Source organism: Cnephaeus nilssonii (genome assembly GCF_951640355.1).
Source record: "Cnephaeus nilssonii genome assembly, chromosome: 2".
In the NCBI taxonomy this organism is placed as follows: Eukaryota; Metazoa; Chordata; class Mammalia; order Chiroptera; family Vespertilionidae; genus Cnephaeus; species Cnephaeus nilssonii.
Window position 1 is genome coordinate 76,551,454 of NC_137073.1, and position 25,684 is coordinate 76,577,137.

General features: G+C 41.5%; 1 protein-coding gene across 3 annotated transcripts in view; it reads right to left on the reverse strand.

The window, feature by feature from the left end:
• ARHGEF28 (Rho guanine nucleotide exchange factor 28) overlaps positions 1 to 25,684 on the reverse strand; it is a 259,482-nt gene that overhangs the window by 152,181 nt on the left and 81,617 nt on the right. For all 3 annotated transcript variants that reach the window (XM_079796132.1, XM_079796130.1, XM_079796131.1), the window contains exons 3-4: positions 15,441 to 15,588; positions 12,540 to 12,833 (exon numbers count right to left, since the gene is read on the reverse strand). In XM_079796132.1, coding sequence (XP_079652258.1) covers positions 12,540 to 12,833; positions 15,441 to 15,588 — 442 coding nt within the window. The remainder of the gene's footprint in view (positions 1 to 12,539; positions 12,834 to 15,440; positions 15,589 to 25,684) is intronic.

A 25,684-nucleotide genomic window follows, 5' to 3' on the forward strand; every position in this document is an offset into this window, starting at 1 on the left:
CCCCAACTCCCCCCCTCTGCTGGCCTGGTCACCCCTAACTGCCCCCCCTGCCGGCCTGGTCACCCCTTACTGCCCCCCTGCCAGCCTGGTTGCCCCCAACTGCCCCCCCCTGCTGGCCTGATCACCCCCAACTGCCCCCCTCTGCTGGCCTGGTTGCCCCTAACTGCCCCCCTCTGCTGGCCTGGTCACCCCCAACTGCCTCCCTCCACCGGCCTGGTTGCCCCCAACTGCACCCCCCCTCCCGTTGGCCTCATTGCCCCACGCAGCCTGCTGTTCAGTCGTTTGTTCATTCCTCACTAACCCCCCTGACGGCCTGGTTGCCCCATGCAGCCTGCTGTTCAGTCATTACTGTTACTTGACAGTGTCCCAGACAATTTGCATATTCCTCTATTATTAGTATAGATGAGAAAGCGCTCTTAAAACATTTCGCTCAGTTTCTTTTTTATTTTTTTTCCTTCAAACATTAGAAGATCTCTCTCCCCCTGCCTTCCCATCTCCCAGGAAGTGGGCAGATTCTGGAAGAGGGAGGGGTGGGGGGAGAAGAAGAGGGGAGAGTGCTTTCTGTTCTCTCCCATTGAATTCAATGTGAGGATGGAGCCAGAAAGGAGAGAACAGGGAGCTGGACTAACAGAACAGACTTGGAAAGCTCTTTTGGTGGCGGAAACAGCTCCCCCTGCCACCCCCCCAAAAAATCTCACACTGTTGGTCAGACTGAATACACACACACATACACAATAAAATACACAGTTGTGCTAAAGGTCCTCCCCAGAACAATTAAAACAGAATTTCTGGGTCAGAGTCCAAGCATCCATCTTTTCTGAATATTCCCAAGATTCTTATGCAAAGTCAGGGTTGGTATCTCTTACCTTAAATAAATAAGTGGTTAACAAAATATATGTTTTCTATTTATACCTCTGTCTTCCCAATCAGCTTTTAGGTAAAAGTTTCACCAATAAATAAGAACAAAAAACAATGTTTGTGACTTCGGCAAGTTATTTTAAATTCATATTACTTACTGCTAAGCCAGGATATAGCCTTTAACAGCCAGCAAAATATTAAAAACTACTAAAATATTTTAACATATTAAAGCTAAAATGTGATGGGCACAATAATCTAGAAATAAATGATATTTTAAAACACAAATTAATTCAGAAGTAGTTCTACATTGTAGGGTTTAGTAATGTTTTGTAACTCCTGAGTGCAGCCACTAAAATATATTCAACACTGTAAGTTTATAAAGAATAATTTTTTAATTCACATAAATCCAATTCATTAAAATAAATAACTCTGGTTTCCAAAGCCACACATACGTACTTCATGGAGGTCTCAATTTGTGCATCTAAGTCATTCAGTAGATAAACACTGAATGAAACTACTACTATGTGTAACCATGAGGAAACTCCATTTTTTAACATGACCCTTTCTCCTTTCTTTCCATCCACTCCCTTCCTTCATCATTAAGTCCTTAGGACATCAGATTCTGGTCAGTATCAAACACTGGCAAGAACAAAGCCTCAGGTCTTTTGACCACAGAAACAGAGTTGGTCAAATTAAAGATAACATCAGCCCCAGGCCCATGACCCTGTGAACCACTCCCCCAAGAAAGCAGACAGAACAATGCCATGTTTGACATCAGGATCTGATGCCCTACCCTGGCCCCAACCAATCAGTAGAGCCCATGACCCCAACTCCGTTAGCCACCATGATTAATGATTTTCCCCTATATAACTCATCCCCTGGAAGCCAGTGGTTAGCACTAGCTCACCTGTGATTCCAGGCTTAGCACCATTTCCTCAACTAATCAACCTCTACTTTCTTTGCTATAAACACCTGTTCGCATTTAATTGGGCTTTGATGGGTACAGGTGAACGGACTCTTTTACTCTAGTAACACTATATGCCAGGCCCTGCGGACACAGAGATGAGCATGGTCCTTGTCTTTGAAAAGCACACAGTCAGCCCATTTTTGTTCAGAGTAAAATAAATATCTGTGAAATCACTGTCTGATGACGACAGTTCTAGGCTTGACACAAAGAGGGTGAACAGGAATAAAGAAACAATGTGCCCTACCTCCGAGAAAACTGCTCTGCCAGTTAATCCAACCTCACACCTTCCATGGCTTGAAAGTGTAAAGATGTTTATAAAATGCCAAAATGATGAATGAAACGTAAAGAGAATGAAAAAATAAAGTACCAAAACGTACATGGAAAGTTGAAGAGAGAACCGAGCATCTCACATTTTTTTTAAGACTCTCAATGAGAATAGAAGGAGAGGTCATGTTCACGGCTTCTTCCATTCCAGGCGTCCTCAAACTACGGCCTGCGGGCCACATGCGGGTGTTTTTGCTGTTTTGTTTTTTTACTTCAAAATAAGATATGTGCAGTGTGTATAGGAATTTGTTCATAGGTTTTTTTTTAAACCATAGTCCGGCCCTCCAACGGTCTGAGGGACAGTGAACTGGCCCCCTGTTTAAAAAGTTTGAGGACCCCTGATAGACAGTCTAACCAGGGCTTCGGTGTGTGCATAAACAAATCAGTCTCCCATGCAAGATCGGAGGGTGGTCATTCCAGGACAGGAATTACAAATATAAATACGCTCATGGGAAAGAGATGGAAACGGGACGTGCGTCCATGGAGCACAATGCCGGCGTGGCGGGCGTGGATGGCGCATAAAGCCAAAAGGTAGAAGGGAAGTGAAACAAGCATCATGGCGGGTTTTAGTTCCCTGAATCTTCTTTTCTGCAGCAGATACACTTGGGACACTCAGCTGACAACCACCCCTGACTGAAAATAACCTGGGAGGACACTGATCGCACACACACAGTTATCCCAGAAAACGTGCATCGCATACACAATACTGGAGTGCACTTCATGGCTCTCACACCTCACATAGGCGGGTTCTACTTTATTTTACCTCGTGGAACTAGTACTGACTCCATGGAAACATGAGAAAGTCTTTATCAGAATTCAAAGATGGCAATCTAATGTCTGGCCTTCACATGTCCAGGCTGAATTCTAAAATACGGGCATCGATACAAGATACTACGAATCCAGACACAGCACCGTCGAGTGCAAAGGGGAACAGGCTAAAGAGGTGACATGTCTGGATTTGAACGCATACAGCGATGTAGCTTTGAGCAGACCACTTAGTCCTCAAGTTTTAAAAGCTGCATGATCTGTAGAAGGAAAGTGAAATCTGCCCAACCTTCTACCCGGGATAGTCAGGGGTCTGCCAGGAAAATATTACAAGGAACAGAGTTCTCGAGAACGAGGAAAGCCAGTATTGGGGGACTTGTCAGTCATATACATTTGTCTGATCTTTTAATACCAAAAAATATAATAAACAGTCACTAAACTGGTATGTGGTACATTTGAAAACAGTTTTCCTCGGGTGATAATTTAAAAGCATAATTTAAGGGAACTAGCTGTCTGCTTAGGAAGCACTGTAATTGCATCAGTGTCGGACACCAGCTGTGCCATTAGGCAAATGTGCTTCAGCCCAGGCCTCAGGCACAGGCGCTCATCCGGTGCCATCAGCAGCAATCATGTCATGCGCCCTTTCCAGACTGCGCAGTGATTTTTTTTTCATCTGTTAATGTTTCTTCAAGGCTATGATTGCATCCCCATTCATGCATTCATTAGATATTTGCTGCCAGCCTAAATGCACCAGGCATTCTCCACTCTCCCTCACACCACAGGCACCCTCCAACCCACCCACCAGGAACTCTGTTCTGTGTCGGAGACAAATGAAAATACAATGCAATCCGGTTTTATTACTGACGAGCAGAAAAAGTGTAGACTCATCCTATCTTGGAAATGGCCTTTGAAAGTCTGCAGTGTGAGTCTGATATCCAACGTAACCAGAAAACTGGCCACTCCGCTGTGGTCAGGCGGGGCCCACTCACTGCCTTTGCACTGAAAGCCGGAGCTGCGAGTCCAAAGGCCCAGACTGAGAAATATTAAACTGTGGAGATGAGCTACCACTTCAATTGAGAGAGGAAAGAGTGTCCTTTTCCTTAAGAGTTCAACTCTGTACTAAATTCTTTACTGCAAAAAAAAAAAAAAAAAAAAGCCATTCCTTAAACATGAAAAGCTTAAAAAAAAAGGGCTGGAAGAGAAAGAAAACATGTTTAAATTAAGGAGTTAAACCTCACAAATGATGCAGATCTGTGTGCATGTGCGTGGCTAAGTGCTCTAAAGCAATTTCACCCATTTGCCGTGGGCCTATTTTAAAGTACATTCTGTCCACCACCAGCACTTCTGCAGTGGGTTACCTTAGCAACTGAAGGAATAGAATACCAGTTTTAAATGTCAGAAAAGCAACTGTGGAGATATTTGTCCCTTTCGATACTATCCAAAGTGATAAGATAGAATGCTAGAAATACTGAGTGTATATACAACTGCTTGAAAAAATGTCAAGTTTCCCAAGAAAAACATAAAACCCCAGAACCAGTCAATACCCATAATGCATTAATTTCCAAATGCTTCAGAAAATGTTTTTTAAAACCTGGACATCTGTATTTTGTAATAAATCTGTCCTCTATGGGTTTCCTACCCACTGGTATTTCAGCTGATGCTATTTCAAACTTGCTGTCCAGTACAAAGTTTAGGGGCAAAAAAACAAAGATGACATTTCACATAGTCTGTGGGCCGAGTCTTATAATTCAATGTGCCATCCCTGATTAATTAGACCTGAACACACCAAGTCGGGGCCAACCAACAGAGCCAAGCTCCGGAGCCTTGCTCTATTTTCTTCCTACTTCTACAGCCAGCAACCGGTATTCAAGGATAAAAGCACCAGCCAAGCTCATTTCAAGTGTTAAACAAACCTTGCTTCTTACTAGTCACAGATCTCTTTCCTCTATTCAAAGAAAGATAAACAGATATTTTCCTCTGTCAAACATTGCTGGCCCACACATTCCCTTCTCCTGTTGCCTAGAAAGAAGGTGATGGTTTCGGGTATGTGGCTTGAAACGAAATGTAGATGTCACAGAAATCTGGTAGTTCCCACTGGGTCTTTCGTAATGAACTGTTGATTCTCACTTAATGGCTTTCCTGCAGATAAGAAGAAATATTATGACTGCTCTTTAAACTCCTTAAGAGAACACTAAACCATCAAGACACATTTTAACAGTTGCTGAATAACCCCTACTCTTATAAACTTTCTCCCGAAGTCCTTTTGGCCCTCTGCATTGCTTTCCTTTTTCTTTAATAGTTCTAAAGTGTAGAAAAACAAACATTCTCCTTCAAAGAAAACTAATTTATGAAGACTCTATTAATAATAAAAAAAAAGCATCATGCTAACTACCCTTCTTCTTAGTAACAGCATCACATTACACAGCTCGGGTCCATTAAACTCGGGCCTGTGGCAACGTTTCTACATTTCCTTTGAGTTCACTATTCATGTCTTGTTTTTGCACAGATGCTCTACTTGGACTTGCTTTTATAACATGGATTCTACAACTAATAAACCATTTCTCTAATTTCTGTATTCAACTTTAAATCTGTTTTGGTTACTAACTCCATTGATATTATTTGCACAGTAATAAGTATACTCTTAATGTGATCTTTGGAATCAATAATTAAAATAATTAATTCTCTAAGCCACCCTCAGTAGGTCCTACCAGTTCCAACAGTTAATTTTCCTTGGGGACAGCTTTCCAACCAACCATCCATCTGCAGAATGAAAAGTTGGCTCTCTAAGTACATCAGCTGTGTTTAACTTTATGCCCAAGACAGCCCTGCAGAAAAGTTGCAAAAGCTCAATTGATTTACCCTAAAAACTTCTTTTACAAAAGGAGAAGGTGCACTGGCCAGTTGCTCAGTGGTTAGAGGGTCAGCCTGTGGACCAAAGGGTCTTGGGTTCAATTCCTGGTCAAGAGCATGTACCTCAATTGCAGGTTTGATCCCTGGACCCCGGTCGGGTGCATGTAGGAGGTAACCAGTCGATGTGTATCTCTCACATCAATGTTTCTCTCTCTCTCTCTCTCTCTCTCTCTCTCTCTCTCTCTCTCTCTCTCTCTCTCCCTCTCTCCCTCCCTCCCTCCCTTTCTCTAAAATCAATAAATAAGTAAATAAACAAACAGGACAAGCTCTACCTCTTCCATTGGGAGAGGAGCTACTATGTTCCCAGGGGCAATGCTATCAGTGCTCTGAGATGGCATCTGTAGTCCTTTTGGGCTCTTACTCAAATAGCAGCCTCCCCAATGCAGGCGTAAAGCTTGGTGCTTGCCAGCCATGTCAAGCATCTGGGAACACAAGTGAAGGAAAGTAATTTGGTTGAGCAGAAAGGGAAGACTTTAACTCAAAAAATTATCTGAGTAATAACTAAATAAAACAGAATATTTTATCCTAGTTAACCTAATTTTCAAAAGTGTGTCAATCTCTTGGAAAATATTTCTGTCTAAAAAACAAACAAGCAAAAATCCAAAAACAGAAAAAGATAAATTATGAAATTCTATTGAATAATTATTATATAAGTATTGAAAGCTTTACTGCAAATTTGGGGTCCTGGGACTCTGCAACAGCTTTTATCATGAAAGCTTCTTCACAGAAAGAATGGGTTTGATTTTACAAAATAGGAATCCAATTTCATTTATGACACAAAAATTAAATAAAACCCGGGATATTTCCTTCCCTAGAACACATAACGCAGTTGCATATTGGGTAATGATGGGTAAAATGCAGGGCCAAGAAAAGGCTCTGCTTTTCTTTATAGGATTCACGGTCCGTTCCAACTCCGGGCTTTCTCCAGGCCCTCAGGCCCTCCTCAGAACTCTCCGTGATTGAAAAGGAAAAGGAAATACTGATGCTTCAATCAAACTTTTCCATGACAAAGTCAGGACATAAACCAACTCATTCAGCAACATCCATTTATACACCCAAAAAAGCATAAATAAATAAACACAAAAAACTTTAATAAGTGTGAATAATAAAGCTTTAAATAGTTTTTGGATAAGTATTCAAAGAAATAATTACTAGCAAAAAAAACTGTTTCTACTTACGATGCCCCTCCCACTAACATATGATAAACTCCAGTGGGCCCCATGACTCTTTCTCTTTTTGTTACTCTAACTCATTTACCTTGAAGACAAGCAACACTAATGAAATATGTACACTAGAAAAAGATGCATTGAGCACGTAAGAGAGTCTGAACTGCTTAGGGTAAAACTCTACTAAATTTGAGGAGAGAGACCAAGATGGTGACATAGGAGTCTCCTGAACATCCCCCCTCTCATCGAAGCACCAAATGATGTCATCTACAGCAATTCCCTGAGACAAATCCCGAAACTACCTGAATGAGAAGATACCACCTCAAAATGGGAAAGGCTGAGACACACTCTCATCCATAACCCCCTCCTCAGCACAGAGCCATATAATCTGGAGAGAACCCCCAACTCCCAGCTTCTCCCTAAGTAGCAAATGGATTGGATCACACATCTAGTACCCCAACTTTTGAGGCTCCCAAAATACCTAGCTCTGAAAGCCAAATGGTCTTGTATTTACGAGTCCCACAGGACTACAGCAAACAAAGCAGTTCTTAATGGTCACACAAGCATGCACTATGGCCACCTCCCCAGGGCTCAGTGTAGAGGATGCAGGCAGAGACACTCATCTCCCATTCCTTCCCTGGAAAGGATTTGACTGCATACAACCTATTACCAGAGCATTCCGTTTCTAATTAGCATGCATCTAGGGGCTGGCTGGACCTGGGAGCCAGTAAGCTTCCCCCTCTCACTCCAATTCCCTCCAACATAAAACCAAATCACCAGCCTCTCTCTGGAAGGATCTTGAACACATGTCTGGTGCCACCCAAGGGACAGGTTCCTGGATCACCCAGCTCTGATAGCCAATGGGGCTTGCCTTCTCAAGGACTGTAGTGAATAAAGCAGCAGCTAATGGGTGTGCACGTGATCATTCGCTACAACTATCCCACTAAAGTTCAGCACAGAAGGAGCGAGCAAATGAAAGCCTAGCTCCTAGTTGTTCAATGGAAAATATTTGACTGCATGCTTTCCCCGCTTCTACCTTCTATCAGCCCAAATCTAGGTGTAGACTGAGATTATCCCCCCCTTCAGGGCACTGATGGGTCTGGTACAGCCCCAAGTACTGGGGCCACTAAGGACAAAGACAGCTACTTGAACAATGACAAATGTTTAAAAGCAACCAGAAGCTTGGGCTGGGCTGACTGACGAAGTTCATCTCCCACACAAGACTAGTCTGTCAAGACTGGGAGAGGTGTCTCTTTTATCTAATGCACAGAAACCAACAGAAAATCAAGGAAAAGGAAGAAACAGGAGAATATGTTGCAAATAAAAAGGTAAATATCCAGAAATTGATTTTAATGAAATAAAGATAAGTAATTTATCTGATAGGGACTTCAAAATCATGGTCATAAAGATGCTCACCAAGGTCAGGAGAGCAATATATAAACAAAGTATTTCAACAAAGAGACAGAAAATATTAAAAAGTACCAAACAAATCACAGAGCTGGAGAATGTAATCACTGGAAAGAAAAATACAGTAGAAGGGTTCAACAGCAGACTAGCTTAATGGAAGAAAGAATCAGTGAAATTGAAGATAGGGTAGTGGAATTCATCCATTCAGAGGAGCAAAAAGAAAAAGAAATATTAACCCTGTCCCTTAACACTGATGGTATAGAGAAGTCTCATTACAAATCTAGGCTGCAGGCAATGTTACCTGTACTATAAACTGTTCTAATAGGAAGTCTAAAATAGTTCCTAGAAATCTTCAAGGAATTGTTTACAAGACCAGGATTTTACCCCTGCGCCTGTAGCTTCATTTGTCCAGACCAACTGCAATTTGCTTTCCACCTATGTACATACAATATATTCTCTATATATGTAAATCCATTCATATACACGCACAAAAGTCAACTTAGACTGAGACCTTAGTATATTCAGACACAGTTCTAGAGGCTTCACCATATAGCTATACTACTAATTAGAATTATCTAATTCAACCATCACAATAAACCAATGAAGTGGGTACTATTGTGCCTCATTTTAGAAAGTATAACTTGGTGGCATCGGAACTAAAATAACTTGTCCAGGTGGTCTCACAGCCAGGAAGTAGCAGGATCAGGATTTGAACCTGGCCCCAGAGAAGCTATTCTAATGGTTGTGACACCTGAGTTGTTCTCCCATAGAATACAATGTCTCACCACAAAAAGGAACTGCTCCAGTTTTCCTCTCATAAAAATACATATTTCTATATAAGTATGACAAAGATCAGGAAGGCCCTCTTGGTGGCATAAGTCAGCCTGTTATAAAGATATAGATAATCCAAAGGGCATGATAGATGGAGGCTTGGAAAACAAGAATACATACCCTAACAGCAATGAAAATGGTAGGTAATAAGATGACCCTTAGCTACCTGGGGATAACCCAGTGTCTCTGTCAGCAAAAATGACTGAACGTGCACTTCCAACACAGACTGTGCACAAAACATGCTGTTGAGTCAGCTCCAACTCCTGGCGACTCTATGAATGAGTGATGTTCACTGTGTCCTGCCTTCAACAGCCCTGCTCAGAAAATTGCATGCATGTGCTATTGTCAATTCACAAATTAAAGATAGGAAATCTTAATTTACTTCTAAACTAGAGGCCAAGTGCACGAATTCATGCACGGGTGGGGTCCCTCGGCATGGCCTGCGGGGATTGGGCTGAAACTGGCAGTCCAATGCTGCCTGCTGCTCCTGCTCATCCCAGCCTCACTGCTCCTGCTGCAGGCTCACGCCCAGTCAGTCCTGATAGGGAGAGGCTCGCGCCGCCATAGCAGTGTTCGCCAGCCAGGAGCCCTGCGTCTGGCACCCGTTCCAAGGGGATGGGGGCCCGGGACATGATCCGCCCTCCGGGCGGGCAGTAGGACACCCTTGCTGGCCCAGAATCAGGATCTGTCCGGCTGACTTTTGCGCCAGTTGTCGAGAGCCACCTGGCGGCTGCTTTTATATCGTTTCTTCCTTGCGGAGCATCTAGGGAAGGGAAGCGGCCACAGTACCTGAGGCCAACTTCCAGGAGACCTGCAGAGCTGTCTGGATTGTGCCCGTGGTGCCGGTCTGTCAGAGCCTGGCCCATTCTCTGGAGATTGGACCTACAGGACTACTGAGGGAGTGAGTGGCTGCCGCCCAGCTGGTGGGCCTCCAGGATGGGTCAGTCAGCTGAGCGGCACTCCCACTGGGGGAGCACACTGACCACCAGGGGGCAGCTCCTGCATTAGTGTCTACCCCCTGGTGGTCAGTGCATGTCACAGCGACAGGTCAACCAGTTGTTCGGTTGCTTAGGCTTTTATATATATAGATTTGGGGATGAAAAATAAATATAGCATGTGGGTAACATAAATCCTATTTTGGAGACTCTTAGTTTAAGCTATTCATGCACATTTATATATTCCATACTTCCAACAGTCTGCCAGAGGCACATATTGAACCAATGCAGACTCCACGCTGCTATGCTGAGGGAGTTGCTGGTGAGGGAAGGAGCCCTGGGACTGCCCCGCATCTGCCTCTGTGAGTTTTGAGGATCTTAACTATGGCCTTGCGTACAGCAACCAGTGAGAAATTATGAAAGCTTTAGGTCTTTGTCAAAAATCATCTGCCTTCCAAATAATAAAACACCCTCAAATATTATTGTTAGGATTTCCTTAAAAGCCACGAAACTTAAGAAAATGAAGATCCTTAGCCAAAAAAACATATATATAATATGAATTTATACACACACACAGTTTCCAAAAATGTATACACACTTTAACAGCTGATAACTCACTTAATTTTCACTCCTTTTCAGGTTTAACAGATTTGAAATAAGGGTGAAGCCAGACTAAGTTTTGAACAAAAAAAATTTATCCTGAAGTACCACTAGACTTTTTTTTTTTTTATGGGGATACATGAAAGATAAAGTTTATAGCACAAAACTGGCAACAATGGACGAATTGAGGGCACACAAATACCAAACGAATGATTCTTGATGTTTGCGATTCCACTGCTTTGCGTTATCAGCAGTGCCTGGACCAAGTCAGTCATCAGTTTGAAAACAGGCATTGACAAAAAAAATTATTCATTTCTGTAGATTCTTTTAAACTTTGAAAATGAACTGAATGTTAATAAACACTGATTTTATATTCATTCAAAGTGTTATACATTTTGGGGACACCCTGTATATATAATGAATTCACATATGAATGCACATATATGAATATACTTATATGAATAAACATATGTATGTATAAATATGAATAAAGTTTCTTATCCAGGAAACATTTTTTCCTCCTATGTATGTATGTAGAATTAAAACAGATTATATAGATTGTGCAATTCCTTGAAGGTCTAAGGATACAACCTTCATTCATTCAACAAATACTTCTTGAGCACCTCTATCTTCCAAGCCCTTTGCTAGGTCCTTGGGGATAACGATGATAAGAACAGACACCACCCACTCCCTCAGGGAGTCCACCCCTGCACGCCTATCAATCAGCTATCATACTGTGCAGCACACAGGAGTCAGACATGCTTAACACTGAACGGGGCTTGTGACTTCTCTCATTTGAGGTCTTAAATAAGAAACATTCGTAAGTGTCCAGGAGAGTTTTAGTATAACCCTGATTAACAAAAAGAAACAGAGATCCTCTTTGATTGTAGCTATGGCCATATAATTCTGCTTACAAAAATCATACCTCTTCACCTACAGTAGTGCATTTAATGTTATTCATGATCAAATTTAAATCAACCTGTAACAGTCCGCCATTTTCAATCCATTTCCAGATTTTATCAGGAAGCAAAAACTCTTGAAAATAGCATTATCCAACCACAAAACTAAAGTCATGGGAAGAATACAGGAAAGCAGCAATAGTATATGTCATGTTCAAAAAAATACAGAGCAACATCTCTGTAGTTCCAACAAAATTATGTCATTTGTATCACATAAGAAGCATCTATTGAACAGTTTAGCCTCATGCCTAGTATGGGCTTATGTACAACATCATCTCTGCTCACACACATTCCAAATGGTTGGTGTTTACAGTCTATTCAGTCTTTTCGTAAATAGGAGTCATCCAGAGGTAACTCCAGAAGTTAGTACAAAGATAGTATGAATGCTTGTAGTGACACTGACATTTTTAAAGATGTCAGCACAATCGTTACATTTCCTTCGTGGCCACATTTCATCTAAATGTCCCACAGAGTTGGCTGCATGCTCTTCATAGCCCATGACTCCACCTACTTGGACACAGGCAGTAATATCCCCTTCTCCCAGCAAGGTGCTGAGGGAAGTGCAGCCACAGCCCAGAGCAGCTGACTCACAAGCCTCCCACAAAGAACAGCCTTTCCTCCTGAGGCAAAGCTCTCCACCTCCTGGAACAGGGTAGTATCAACCAGCCCAGAGATGAGTGGCTCAGGACCTCAGGAAAACCAGCCATCAGATCGAGGTTTGGGTCACAAGTGGGTAGGAAAACAGACAATAAATTGTAAGACATATTCTGAACTTGACACAGAGAGGAGACATGCACATTTTCTGGTGAAGACTCACCTTTAAGTGAAGAATGTCCCAAGACAGTCCACCCAGGAGGCAACTCCAGATGGGTCAGCGCCTGCACGAGTTCCTCGTCCAAAGCAGGCAGCGCTCCCACCGTCAGGGCAAACGGGGTCAGCAAGGTCTGATGGCTACTGGCAGTGAGGCGATCGGCCTGGGTGGCCAGCAGACGGGCCAGCCTGCAGGCCATGTTGTCCACGTAGGTCACGGAACCGGAGCCCATGGTCACCGGGGAGTAACCTTCTGAGCAGAGGCACACGGACACCGTCACCATCTCCTGAAGCCCGTGGCCTGGACGACAAGACAGTGAACATTCACCCGGAGTCTATGCGAGATGCTGCCACCTGCCTCACCGCACTACCTACACAGACCACATGCTCCGGGAGACGAAGGCAGAAAAGGAACGCAGCCAGTTATCTTTAAATGTTGCCGAGCCTGTAGGGCCAAATCAAAGCCAACTCCATCTTCTTCCAGTGACGCCTGATTTAAAGCCAACCTTTATGAACTCTAAGCATTTCAGTATCTATTCTCTGAAGATTATCAGACACTGTTATTTGGCATACATTCGCCTTTTCCATCTACCCCACCCCCTGAATTCAAGTTTGTCATCTTAAAGGTCTCTGCCCTTTTCTGCTCTCCTCTTTCCTCCTGAGTCACACATTTTTATGTACTTATTTAGATGACAGTTTTATGAAATAGCACAATATGGTGACGCAAGTTCACCCTCATTCCACAGAGCTCCACTGAATATGAGTCGGGATGGGTAATGATGACTCAAGAGAAACATTTATATATATTGTTCAGTGCCCCCCACCCCCACTTCTCACAATGGCCTCTCAGTCTTGCAGGTGTTCTTAACACTCCTGTTGTGGGTGGTCACCTAATCCTGCTGTCTGTTCCTCCTTACACGTCTCTTCTTTCATCTTGCCAAGGTTGGTGAACTTCTGTTTTTATGCTACCCTTGGCAGAATTTCCAGGAATTAGTACCACCAAATCTCTGTAATTATGGTACTCATAGCTGGACAGAAGGTTTGCATTCAGTCACCACTGGTCCCCAAGCATATGGCTAATGCACGCACGTCATTCCTGCTCTGCCTTACTCTCCAAAGCCTTTCCCCAAATTCGATGCGCCCAGGCCTCAGGGAACAAGAGCATCCCAGGTTAGTAAGCAAGAACTACTGCCATTTTCACACTGACTTTTTTTAAACTTAGGTCTAATGTGCCGGCACAGAATGCAGCCCCCTCCCCAGCCCACGCATGCCCAATATGTCACACAGAAATCTGTCCTACATACTTCTGAACGGTTACCCAGGGAAATTTAAGGTTCAGAGACAGGCGCTGTCACCTAAGGAAGGTAAAAACCCTCACTTCTAAGCAGGCCACAATATAATAAAAAGGATTTTCTTTAACACGCAAGGAGTGGGAAGGAGGTTCGCCCTTTCATGTGTAAGTAAAAAAAAATAAAGACAAAATAAAAGTGTTGAAATTAGAAGTGGCACTTCAGTTCTTTTTATTCTTTCTCTATAAAAGTCTTCATTCAAAAGTAAACCAAGAAAAGAGGGGGAAGCTCAAGGCAGGAAAGACAAAGCAAAAGGACAAAGGCAAGAGAGACTCGCAGTCAGAGTGACTATCATTATGAGGTTTTACTTTTTTTTTTTTTTTTTTGTAAAGATGGGAGTTGTTGAACCAGAGAGAGAAGTACTTAAAAGTGCCCACAGAACAACAGGTGGATTCAAGCCCAGGTAGCTGAAAGGTCTTTGTATATCTCTACCCTTTTGCACTCGGATGTCGAGTATGACGGTTATTGAATGTATCAATAATTTGAAATATAAAAAAATCCAAATAAATAAGTTTGTATGAAAAGAAACTCCAGTTTTTTATTCTACTGCTACGCTTTGTAAAATCTGGGGTATTTAAAAAATTAAATCCCGAGTAGAATAAAGGAATCGAGAAAAAAGCAAGCGAGTGCAAAGGGCTACAGTTCTTACTACGCCTGCATTCACCTGTTTACTGTCTGCCTTCTTTTGGCAAGTAAAAGGCATACTGCAGAAGCACTTAGAACATTTTTTCTCTAAAATGAGGCCAATCTTACCGATAAGAAAATGTGATGTTTCACGGTTCCCTACATGATACGATTTAAGAGTAACTCAAAGACCCAAAGTTAAATAAAACTTAGCAATGACAAACAGAAACAACGAAACCCGGCTAGAGCTTGATGTCCCAATGTACAACCCACACCCTAGTGAAAACACAAAACAATTGTATTTGAAAGGGGCCATTAGCTCATGATAACACATTAACATGACACAGTAATTTGTCATCTGTCACCATGGTGATTGAAGAAGCCATCTGGGAGAATTACAGGTTTTAGCACATGACCGGTTGGGTGGTGGGAAGAGAAAGTTCTGGAGCCTGAGATCCAGCAAGGAAGTGTCTGGATGGACAGGGTACCAGGTAAGGAACCCCAGCCACCAAAAGGAGCAAGCAGGGGGAGGCAGACCCTAGGCCGGCGAACTGGCCACAGGGAATGAGGAAGGGAGAATGAAGACACATTCAGATTCAACATCCGTCTGCCTGAGCCATCCCTGGCAATGGGACCTAGGACTACAAGAGGTGATCCCGAGATACAGTGTCACCTCCACTGCACTGCATCCAAAGCACACCCAGCCTTGAGAGTTGATGGAAGGCTAGGCTGCTCAGAGAGCTGCAGACACCGCTGGAAGAACCTGGGACGGGAGCTAAACCTTCCTAACACACACAGACACACGCCCTCTCACCCACTCATCCCTGGGAAGCACCGTTGGCTTTCTCTTCCTGGCTTTCTTCCCAGCCTCTGTCCCTGGTGGGAAGATGCTCACAGACAGATTTCCCGACTGCTCGGTAGAGAAGACACCTCACCTGGAATGCTGGACTGGAGAACGTTGTCCTCCGTGCGCTCGGCAATCACCACGTGTCTCTGCTGAGATCCGTTATAAATAAAGTAAAACTCGGCATCTTTAGGAAGATAGACATTTCTGTCAAACTTCGCACAGACCGTCATCTGCCCCTGAAAAACGAACAAGGTGGGGCATCATCACACTTCCTCATCCTGGCTCTGAGAAACCACACAAAAGGCACCTGCGTCCACCCGGGGCGGTGTGTCACGTTCACCTCTCGTGAGAGCGCTCAAATAGTATGAATCCGTCTTTTCAACAGCAACGTTTGGGTGCTTTCTGATATATTGAAATATGAGTGTCAGAGCTGGTTTGTTCTGTTTTGAAGGTTGAAGAAGTTTAGAGTGTAGTGACGTTTTTTTCTTTTTCATTTAGGGGATATGAAAACGTGGCACTTCATCTTTTACTCTGTTTGAATTGCCACCTGCTGAGCATCATTGCTTGTATTCATTTTTTCCTCTACCTGAGATACCACCCTGGCATAAAGATTCAAAATGATTATGCTTTAGCTATGGCCTTACCCTGGACTACACACATCAGAGTCTGTTGTGAGAACCTTAAATGTTCGCACACGTTGCCACATAAACACAGCCACATGCTCCCACACTCGCTGTGCCTTTTCCAGTAGCTGTTTGTCCTCTTCGAGGGATTTGCAAGTCCTCGCTCTCATCTGGCCTGGCCTCATTCTTCCTCTTGAGAGCTTCTGCTTGGAACAGAGCCCTGGTCCCAAGGACAGGCGCTGCCGCCCTGAGCCACCAGGGCACACTCTGAGGAAGGAAGGCGTGAGGAGGGAGCGGGCGCAGCAGGCTGGTGCTCTCTAACACAGGACCACTGGGGGGCTGTGAGGAGGGGCTACATCAGCAGTGCTTTCAAGAGAGCACCAGCGATGGAGGAGCCTGCCAGTTGATCTTGGGCCTTTGGAGGATTCCAGACACTCCCTTACCTCAAACATAAAATGGGTAATACAAAGGGGACCTCCAGGGAGAGGGTGCATTCCGCCCAGCCTGTGGGAGTGGCCGGGAAATGGAGACCAGGAGGTGGGAAGGGTTGCCCTCTGTGGAGGCCTCCTGAGCTCGGCCAGTGTGGAGGAGCATCTGGGCTTCTGTGTGCTGGCCCAACAAAAACAAACCCGCCTCCGAACACGCCTCACCCTGGGATGCGAGGAAAGGGAACAGAGAAAGGCAAGGCAGTCTCTTTCACAGCTGTTTGCCTTTGATGGACATTAGCATGTTATTCCCTAGGATCTCAAGAGTCAGGCCGATCAGTATCAAAACCAAAATCAGACCGGAGCTCCTCTTTCCAGTAACCACATGGTCAGCTCTTCTAAAATGTTAAAAATAAGAAGGCTATGTTTTTCTAGTAGTTTGCAATTCATGCCACACATGAAACATTATCTTAAATTTTGAATTGGTATAAACACAAATTGTGAAGTTCTTTAAAAAAAAGTCACCGGTTCCCAATTTTGAATGGTCCTGTCTCTGCGTGTGAGTTCGCACACACGCGCACAAACATAATCAATACAAAGTAACATGCCAAGAAAAATCTACCATACAATAGCTTCAAAAAAATGTTCAGGAAGAGGATCTGGAAAGCAAGAAAAACAATAACAACAGTCTGACATGACTGAGAGAGGAAACTTAGATGAAATTCCATTTCCTAAAAAAGGAAGAACAGCTTGCTTTAGTCATGCTCCTGGTTGCTAAAGGGGCTGTTAATTACTCACAGACAGAATCTGGCCCGACCTGTTGATTTTTTTTTTAATAGAAAACATATTGTGTAAATAGATCAAAGTTTTTCACAGATCACAAGGATATCTAGTCTATATCTATTCAAAACAATGATCATATTACTATTTTATCTGGTTGGGTGAACAAGAACTGCAACTTATGAAAGAGCTTAACTACAACCCTTTTCAATGTGATCCAAGACAGTAGTTTTACAATTCAGTTATGCCTCCCTTTCAAGACCATACCATGCTTTACATTGAGAAAAGACGATAAACAACAGTCAGATCAGAAACTACACCTGTCCATTAAAGAGAGATGCCCAGAATTCCTGGCATTAAGAATAATATTCAGCATAAAAGGAGTTTATTATTTGCTAATCAGAAAGACATAGTATAATTACAGGAGAAGGAGGAAAGGGGGTGATAAAAAAAAAAAAAAAACAGAGAGAGACCCAATGAGAGAGAAGAAGGGGAGGGGAGGAGGGAAGGACATGGAGATGGCAAGAGAGAAAGAGGAAGACAAGAAAGAAAATGTGAACTCATACAGCTTAACAAAAGGAAGGTAAACGACCCAGTCTAAAAAACGGGCAAAGGACCTAGACAGACACTTTTCGAAAAGGACATACAGAAGGCCGAGAGACATATGAAAAAATGCTCAAAGTCACTAATCATCTGAGAGATGCAAATCAAAACAGCAATGCAGTGCCATCTCACACCTGTCAGAACGGCTATCATCAACAAATCAACAAACGACAAGTGCTGGCGAGGATGCAGAGAAAAAGGAACCCTCGTGCACTGCTGGTGGGAATGCAGACTGGTGCAGCCACTGTGGAGAACAGTATGGAGTTTCCTCAAAAAACTAAAAGTGGCACGAAACTGGTTTGGCTCAGTGGATAGAGCGTCGGCCTGCGGACTGAAAGGTCCCAGGTTTGATTCCGGTCAAGGGCATGTACCTTGGTTGCGGGCACATCCCCAGTAGGGGCTGTGCAAGAGGCAGCTGATCGATGTTTCTCTATCATCAATGTTTCTAGCTCTCTATCCCTCTCTCTTCCTCTCTGTAAAAAATCAATAAAATATATTTTAAAAAAAACACTAAAAGTGGAACTCCCATTTGACCCAGTAATCCCACTTCTATGAATATATCCCAAGAAACTAGAAACACCAATCAGAAAGGATATATGCACCCCTATGTTCATAGTGGCACAATTCACCATAGCTAAGATTTGGAAACAGCCTAAGTGCCCATCAGCAGATGAGTGGATTAAAAACTGTGGTACATCTACACAATGGAATACTATGCTGATGTAAAAAAGAAAGAACTCTGACCATTCGAAACAGCATGGGTGGACCTGGAGAGCATTATGCTAAGTGAAATAAGCCAGTCGGAGAAAGATAAATATCACATGATCTCACTCATTTGTGGAATATAATGAACAAAAATAGATCCAGAGACACAGAAGCATCAAACAGACAGCCAAACCTCAGAGGGAAGGCAGGGAAGGGTGGGAGGGTGGGGGTAAGAGATCAACCAAAGGACTTGTATACCTGCATATAAGCACAACCAATGGACCCAGACAGTAGGGGCATGAGGGCATGTGCTGGGGGGTGGAAGCGGCCGGGGAGAGGTCAATGAGGGGAAAAGGAGACATATGTAATACTTTTTCAACAATAAAGAATTTAAATTTTTTTAAAAATGTGACTGTGAACATTTTCATTCAGAAAAGTTAGATGAAGTTCAAAGGTTTAAATATTACTCCAAAGGAGTTCAGCAGGAGGAATGGGCTTCTCCAATTGTGCTGAGGACCAAGGTACAACATAATCAGCCAGAGGTGGCAATTTTTCACTATGATTGGGGTCTTTCTCATCACTGTGGCCACTGAAAATATGCCACTTTACTTAAAGGGCCACTAATTTTATTACTGGCAAAGATAAATTCGAGTGTACAGAATTCCAGTGTGTCTCCATCATTTCTTCATCTGGATTCAATCGCACGCTTTGTTTTAAGCAATTGAAAACTGTAAACTTTCCTAAGTGAATTTGTTGGCATCAATACCAGAATCACTCTGCTTCTGCCCAGAAATAACAGAGATGTGTTATCACCTCTCTGTCAAATCACTGTATCCCAAATAAAAAAACACTCGGCTATTTCACAGAAACTTCTGGAAACAATAAGAGGCATAATAGGCAAAATTACCTCCCCAAATTTATCTATAAATTTAATGTACTCTAATCAAAACCCAAAGTGAATTTTTCAAATGAAACTCAACAAGCTTATTCTAAAGTTCATCTGGAAAAATAAATATACAAGACTTGAAACAAATGTTTTAAGAAAGAATGATGTTTGAGCTGGGGGAGGGGGCAGGGGTAGCCTGGAGATCAGAACTTACCTCTCAAAACATACAAGGAAACCATGGAAATTTAAACAGTGCAATGGTGGCACACAGGGAGACCACTAGGTACAGAGTCCAGAAACAGATGCATGGAAATTATGTAATAAAGGTGGCATTTCAAATCAGTGGGGAAAGAATGTTCTACTCAATAAATAGTTTTGAAACAATAGCTCTCCATTAGGGACAAAAACATTCTTCATTTCAAGCAGTTAAATTCCCAATTAATGCAATATTGAACATAATTCATAAGCACATAAAATAGAAGACTAACATTTTTTATTATTGAACAAAATGATAGCAATTAAAGATATCTATATTTCATCTATATGGATGCCACGCTAACGTATCAACAGTTTCTCATTTTTCCTCTTTCCTTCCAGTCTTTGCTCAATACACAGCTAAAAATTACATAGCTATACTTATGGCATAAATACACATCACATATGGTTATGCTTTGCTCTCTTCTGTGAAAAATATTTTTCCATGTTGTTACAATCTTTGGCACTATTTTTAATTGCATTCCATCAAGTATTTGATGCTCTGTGATTTAATAATGTACCCTATTGTACATGAAGGGTATTTGTAGCTTAACGTTACAAAAAAAATACTACAATAAACATTTTCATGTACGTTGTTTCTATGCTTTAAATCACTTTTTAGGATAAAATTCCAGAAATGGTCCAAGAATGTGAAGATTTGTCACAAATTGCAAAACTGCTTTCCAAAAATGTTACATCAACTTTCATCACTACCTGTATTGGGCAAGCGTATCATTTTCATCCCAGCTTTGCCAAAACGGTCTTTTTTAGTATTTCCTAAATTAACAGATAATAAACAGTCCTCATTGATTTAATTCATATTTTTCATTGCCACTGAAATTTATTGCCCACTTTTATAAAAGTCTGTTACTAAATGGTGCCATCGTTGTTAGTGGCCTGATTAAATTTCTACTTATAGGATTCTGGTCTTCCCTCTTTTATTCATCTTGGTCTTAGGCAGATCAAAATTTCCACTTTCCCAAGTGAACCAAGTGAGATCAGCATCAGGATCATCCCCTTTCGCCTCTAAAGAGTGAAGGTGCACCACCTACCTCCCTTCTTGTGGCCAAATAAAAAGCACTCAGGTACTCCTGCAAGACCTCTGAAGGCCAGGTAACATGGAAACAGGAATGACAAATGTAAACAGGAAAAGCTGAACTGCGTATAATCATACTAAATATACCTCAATATAAGCTCAAACAAAAAACATCAAGTAAATTACACCAACACTTTTTTACCATCAAGCAGCCCCCTAGAGAAATTCTACTTGCAAAACTTATCAATAATTCTCAAAGACCAAGCTTTCTGCATGAAATGCTACAACATCTATGAATTTCTTCTCAAAGAACCAAATAGATATTAAATGTTTTTGCCACCTGAAACTATTTCATCCGACTCGCCTGCTCCTCTTCCAATGGCACTTAAGATGAAAGTGGTCCTGGACACTGAGGTGCACATTCTCAGTGTTTTTCCATCCATCAATAACAGTCCCAGCTCAGGATCTGGAATTGTTTAGATCCAGGAAGAAATAACAGAATGTCTTTTTTTTTTTTTAAGGAAGGTAAACTAAAATGACCTAGAAGACTTAAGACATTTCTTTAGAAATAGCCCTTGGGGTAGGAATGGCTTCCATTTCCTAACAAGACGAAATAAAGCACATTAGGTCAGTACGTTTGCTGATAACAACTAGAAAATAAAGACAGAAAAATTGAGAAGTCATTCTTAAAGAGAACTATGGAAATGAGGATAAATAAAATAAAACTCCAGAAAGTGGAGAACCAGAGAAGTTATAGAAGCCAGAAAGAAAATAATTGATTACCTAAAATTCCATTACTAACAAAAATATTCTTAAAAATGAAGATGAAATCAAAATATTTAAGACAAATGTTGAGGGAATTCATTACCAGCAGGCCAGCACTAAAATACTAGAGGGCATTTACTTAAGCACAAGTAAAATGATCTCCAACAGAAACATGGAAATGCAAGAGGAAATGAGGAATAGTAAAATGGGTAAATATGTGAATATAATTAATATCTAATGTACAAATGATAATTATAATGTCAGGAGTTAAAAATATTTGTAGAACTATAATGTTGGACAATAATGATATAAAAGGGAGATGGAATTAAAGAACCTAGCCGTTTTGGAAAAGTATATTCTATTTATAATATATCAAAGATACATGTTTTAAGCTGAGAGTAACCACTGATAGAATAGTAAAAAGAATGTATAATTAACAAGTTATAGAGGAAAAAAGTCAAATAGAAAATATTTAATCAAAAATATAAGACAGAAGAAATAAATAACATAAAACGTGTGTCAAATAGAGTTCTATCAAGTTCAACTACATTAGCAATTATATTAAATGTAAATGAACTAACTGATCCCAATACAACACCAAAATAGTCATTATGACATTTTTTAAAACTAAAAAACAGTAACAATACCTATATGCTGCTTGCAAGAGAGGCACTTAAAAAAATAACACAGAAAGCTTAAAAGTAAAAATATATACTAAGTTACACTAACCAAAACAAAGCTAGTATGGCCAAAATAATATCAGCCAAAAAGTAGTTTTTAAAGCAAGACATATTATGAAAGCTAGAGGAACTTTTCATCATAAGAAGTGTCAATTGAACAGGATGTTATCATAGTATTAAATCTGTATGCTTCAAAATATAAAGGAAATATGAACAAATCCAAAAGAGGAAATAGACAAGTCCATAATCACAATGGGAGACTTTAGCTTGCCTCTCGCAATAGCTGATATAACAAACAGACAAAAACTATCAAGGACACACAATTAACATGATTGCTAATAAACAGAAATAATTACTATAAATTAAATGTGCACAGTAATATTTATTTTAAAAGGTATCCATCATTCAAACTCTACATCAAACTCAGTTAAACAAACACAAATATTCTCGACGACTTTCACACTTGATGGAATGATTCGCCGCATAGAACTGAAATAGCCTTTGTTCTGTAACACAGCTAAATTGAGCAAAACACAATTCATGGCAGAGGTCAGTAAATGACTCCAGATTCCTCCTGAGACCAGACACAGGCTTTGAAAAGCTCCTCAGCTTGCTTCCTTTTTAAATCACTCACTCACAGATTCCATAAAAACATAGGACTCCTAGAAATTAAAAACAAATACCTGACATTTTAAGCAGATCATAAGAGTAAATATATTGATTTAGGTATAAGAATACTTAAATTGCAATCTCTACTCTTACATTATCCCAATATTTCTTGAGGAATAAAGGTCCTGCACTTGGTTTCAAATTAATCAAATGCAAAAATAAAGAAGGAAGCAAACTGCAGTTAATAGATGGACGCCAGTCCTAACCGGTTTGGCTCAGTGGATAGAGCGTCGGCCTGCAGACTGAAGGGTCCCAGGTTCGATTCCGGTCAAGGGCAAGTACCTTGGTTGCAGGCACATCCCCAGTGGGGAGTGTGCAGGAGGCAGCTGATCAATGTTTCTCTCTCATTGATGTTTCTAACTCTCTATCCCTCGCCCTTCCTCTCTGTAAAAAATCAATAAAATATATTTTTTTTAAAATAGTTGGACACCAGTTGGGATTTTAGTCAAAAATCAGCTAAGCATGAGTCATCACTGAGACTAAAATGCTAATTCTGCCCAACTGTACACTGATGAAAATCTAGTGATTCCATTAAGAATGAGTGGGGGGGGGGAGAGAGAATGAGGAGGGGGCTAATGGGGGGATGAGGACACGTATGTAACAACTTAATCAATAAAGAAATTTAAAAAAAAAAGAATGAGTATGGACAGCTCTCTTCTATACCTATCAGACATATCTGAGCCATGGAGTACTTTAATGTAAATACAGGCTAAACTGACAACACGTTCAGAGGAAAATGACAAGGATGCCGTAGGGACTCAAAAACCACGCTGTCACATAAGGAACAATTGAAGGAACTGGGGCTGTTTTGCCAAAGAAGAAAAGACTCCTGTGTAAACGGTCACGGTTGCAAATATGTGAGGGTCTGTCATGCGGACAAGGGATTAGACATGTTCTGCAGGTCCCAAGGGGAAAGCCTGAAACAATGGAGGGAAGGACAGGACACAGTTCAGGTCCACAGCGAGAGCCTTGTACGGACCAGAGATGTCCAAGGATGACAAGAACTGCTTCAGCTCAGGAGGAATACGCACTACCAGGAAATGGTGGTTTGTTTTTGCTTTGCTTGTTTGTTTGCTCTAAGAAAGAATGGGACTAAATATCTGGCCTTGAAAGGCTAGAATCTATGATACCTGGTATATAATTCTACATTAGTAGCTTCCATATGAAAAAATAAATAAATGGGTGGCTCTAGATAAGTGTGTTTTGTGTTCTTTTTTTTTTTTTTAATTAATTTATCCCTCATTCTCTTGCTTTGGTTTACTTCCTAGCTCCTTGGATTAATGTTCAGTTTATTTCAATTATCTGCATTAGTGGTTTTCAAACTGAGATCAAGTAAACCCTAGGTTCTAAAGGAAGAATGTTAGGCATTCTAATATCCCATTTAAATTTCATTTTGAAAAATATGTTTTCGATTACTTTTAACCTAAAAATAATGCATTTACTTAAATTTACTATTTACCAAATTTTTATACAATGACCGCCCAGCAGGTGTGGCTCAGTGGTTGAGCATCAACCCAGGAACCAAGTGGTCGCCGGTTTGATTCCAGGTCAGGGAACTTGCCCAGGTTGTGGGCTTGATCCCCAGAACGGGGTGTGCAGACGACAGCTGATTGATGATGTTCCTCTCGCATCGATGTTTCTCTCTATCCCTCTCCCTTGCTCTCTCTCAATAAAAATATATTTTTAAAATTTTTTTAACATTTTATACACTAGAGAAGACCTGAACTGCCAGGCTAAGTCATTGTTCTCAGCGCATTAGTTAATTAATATAATAAACTTAAACTTGGAGAATATATTTGTAATAAAGTTTTTAACAAGTTTATATATTAAAGCGCTCCATAATACTTTGGGGAAAAGATTTGTATGTACTTCAAAAAAAAAAAAAAAGGTTGAAGCACTATCTGCTTAGGGTCTCTAAGGCCCCAATGTTAGTTTATATTGGAAGATAAAGTTCTATTAGCTCATTTTATATTTCAGATTTCAAACAAGGTTTATAGTTGCATTTCATATTTCAAACAAGATTTACATTTGCAACATAGTAAAAACATAATTTCAAACTCAGGTGGAACCTATGCAGATAATAATTGTACAAGGTTATTACTTAACACCTGACGTCTAGGATTTATGTCAAACCAAGAGTTATCTGAAGATCAGTGCGGATCAGCGGACAGCACTGAATGTGCCAAACCAACACCAAGACTCTACCAGAAATACAGAGCCCTAGGTTTCTGTGAATTGACCTCTCCTGGGCGAAGAACAGTGACACAACTGTCTGCATTCTTACTTCAGGATAGACCACACAGCTCCTGTATTCCACAGGCTGTCTCTCTTATGAAGGTACGAAAGAAGAGAGTGTCTGGAGGAGGAAGGGCCCCCTGGGGGGTGGTCAGAGGTTACAGCTCTTCTGACAAACAACTTGGAGCAGTGGGAAGAGTATTGGCCCTTTGCCCCTCCCATCTATCTGACCAGCATCTGTGCCAGGACCACCCCCTTCACCCTCTATCCCCATCACACAGAGGCACATACACACATGCACTCACACACACACACACACACACACACACACACACTTACATATGCACACACACACACACACACACATACAGCAGGCCACTCCTAAGAGCACTGAAGATTTTGCCAAGCAATGCTCCATGCAAAATAAAAGAACCATGGAATCCTCACTAAGAGAAGCATAGATTCAGAAATTTATAAAATATAGAGCTAAAAGAAGGCATAGAGTGCATCGAGATCAAAACCCTTACAAAATCTTTACCTGACACCGTAGAAACTGAAGGTAACCTGTTCTGGGTCCCATCACACAGCAGACCTAGGGCAGAAATGGGTCTTTACCCTCCATCCAGTATTCTTCCGACTAGTTGGAAGAGCTGTAGCCTTTGAGACCCTC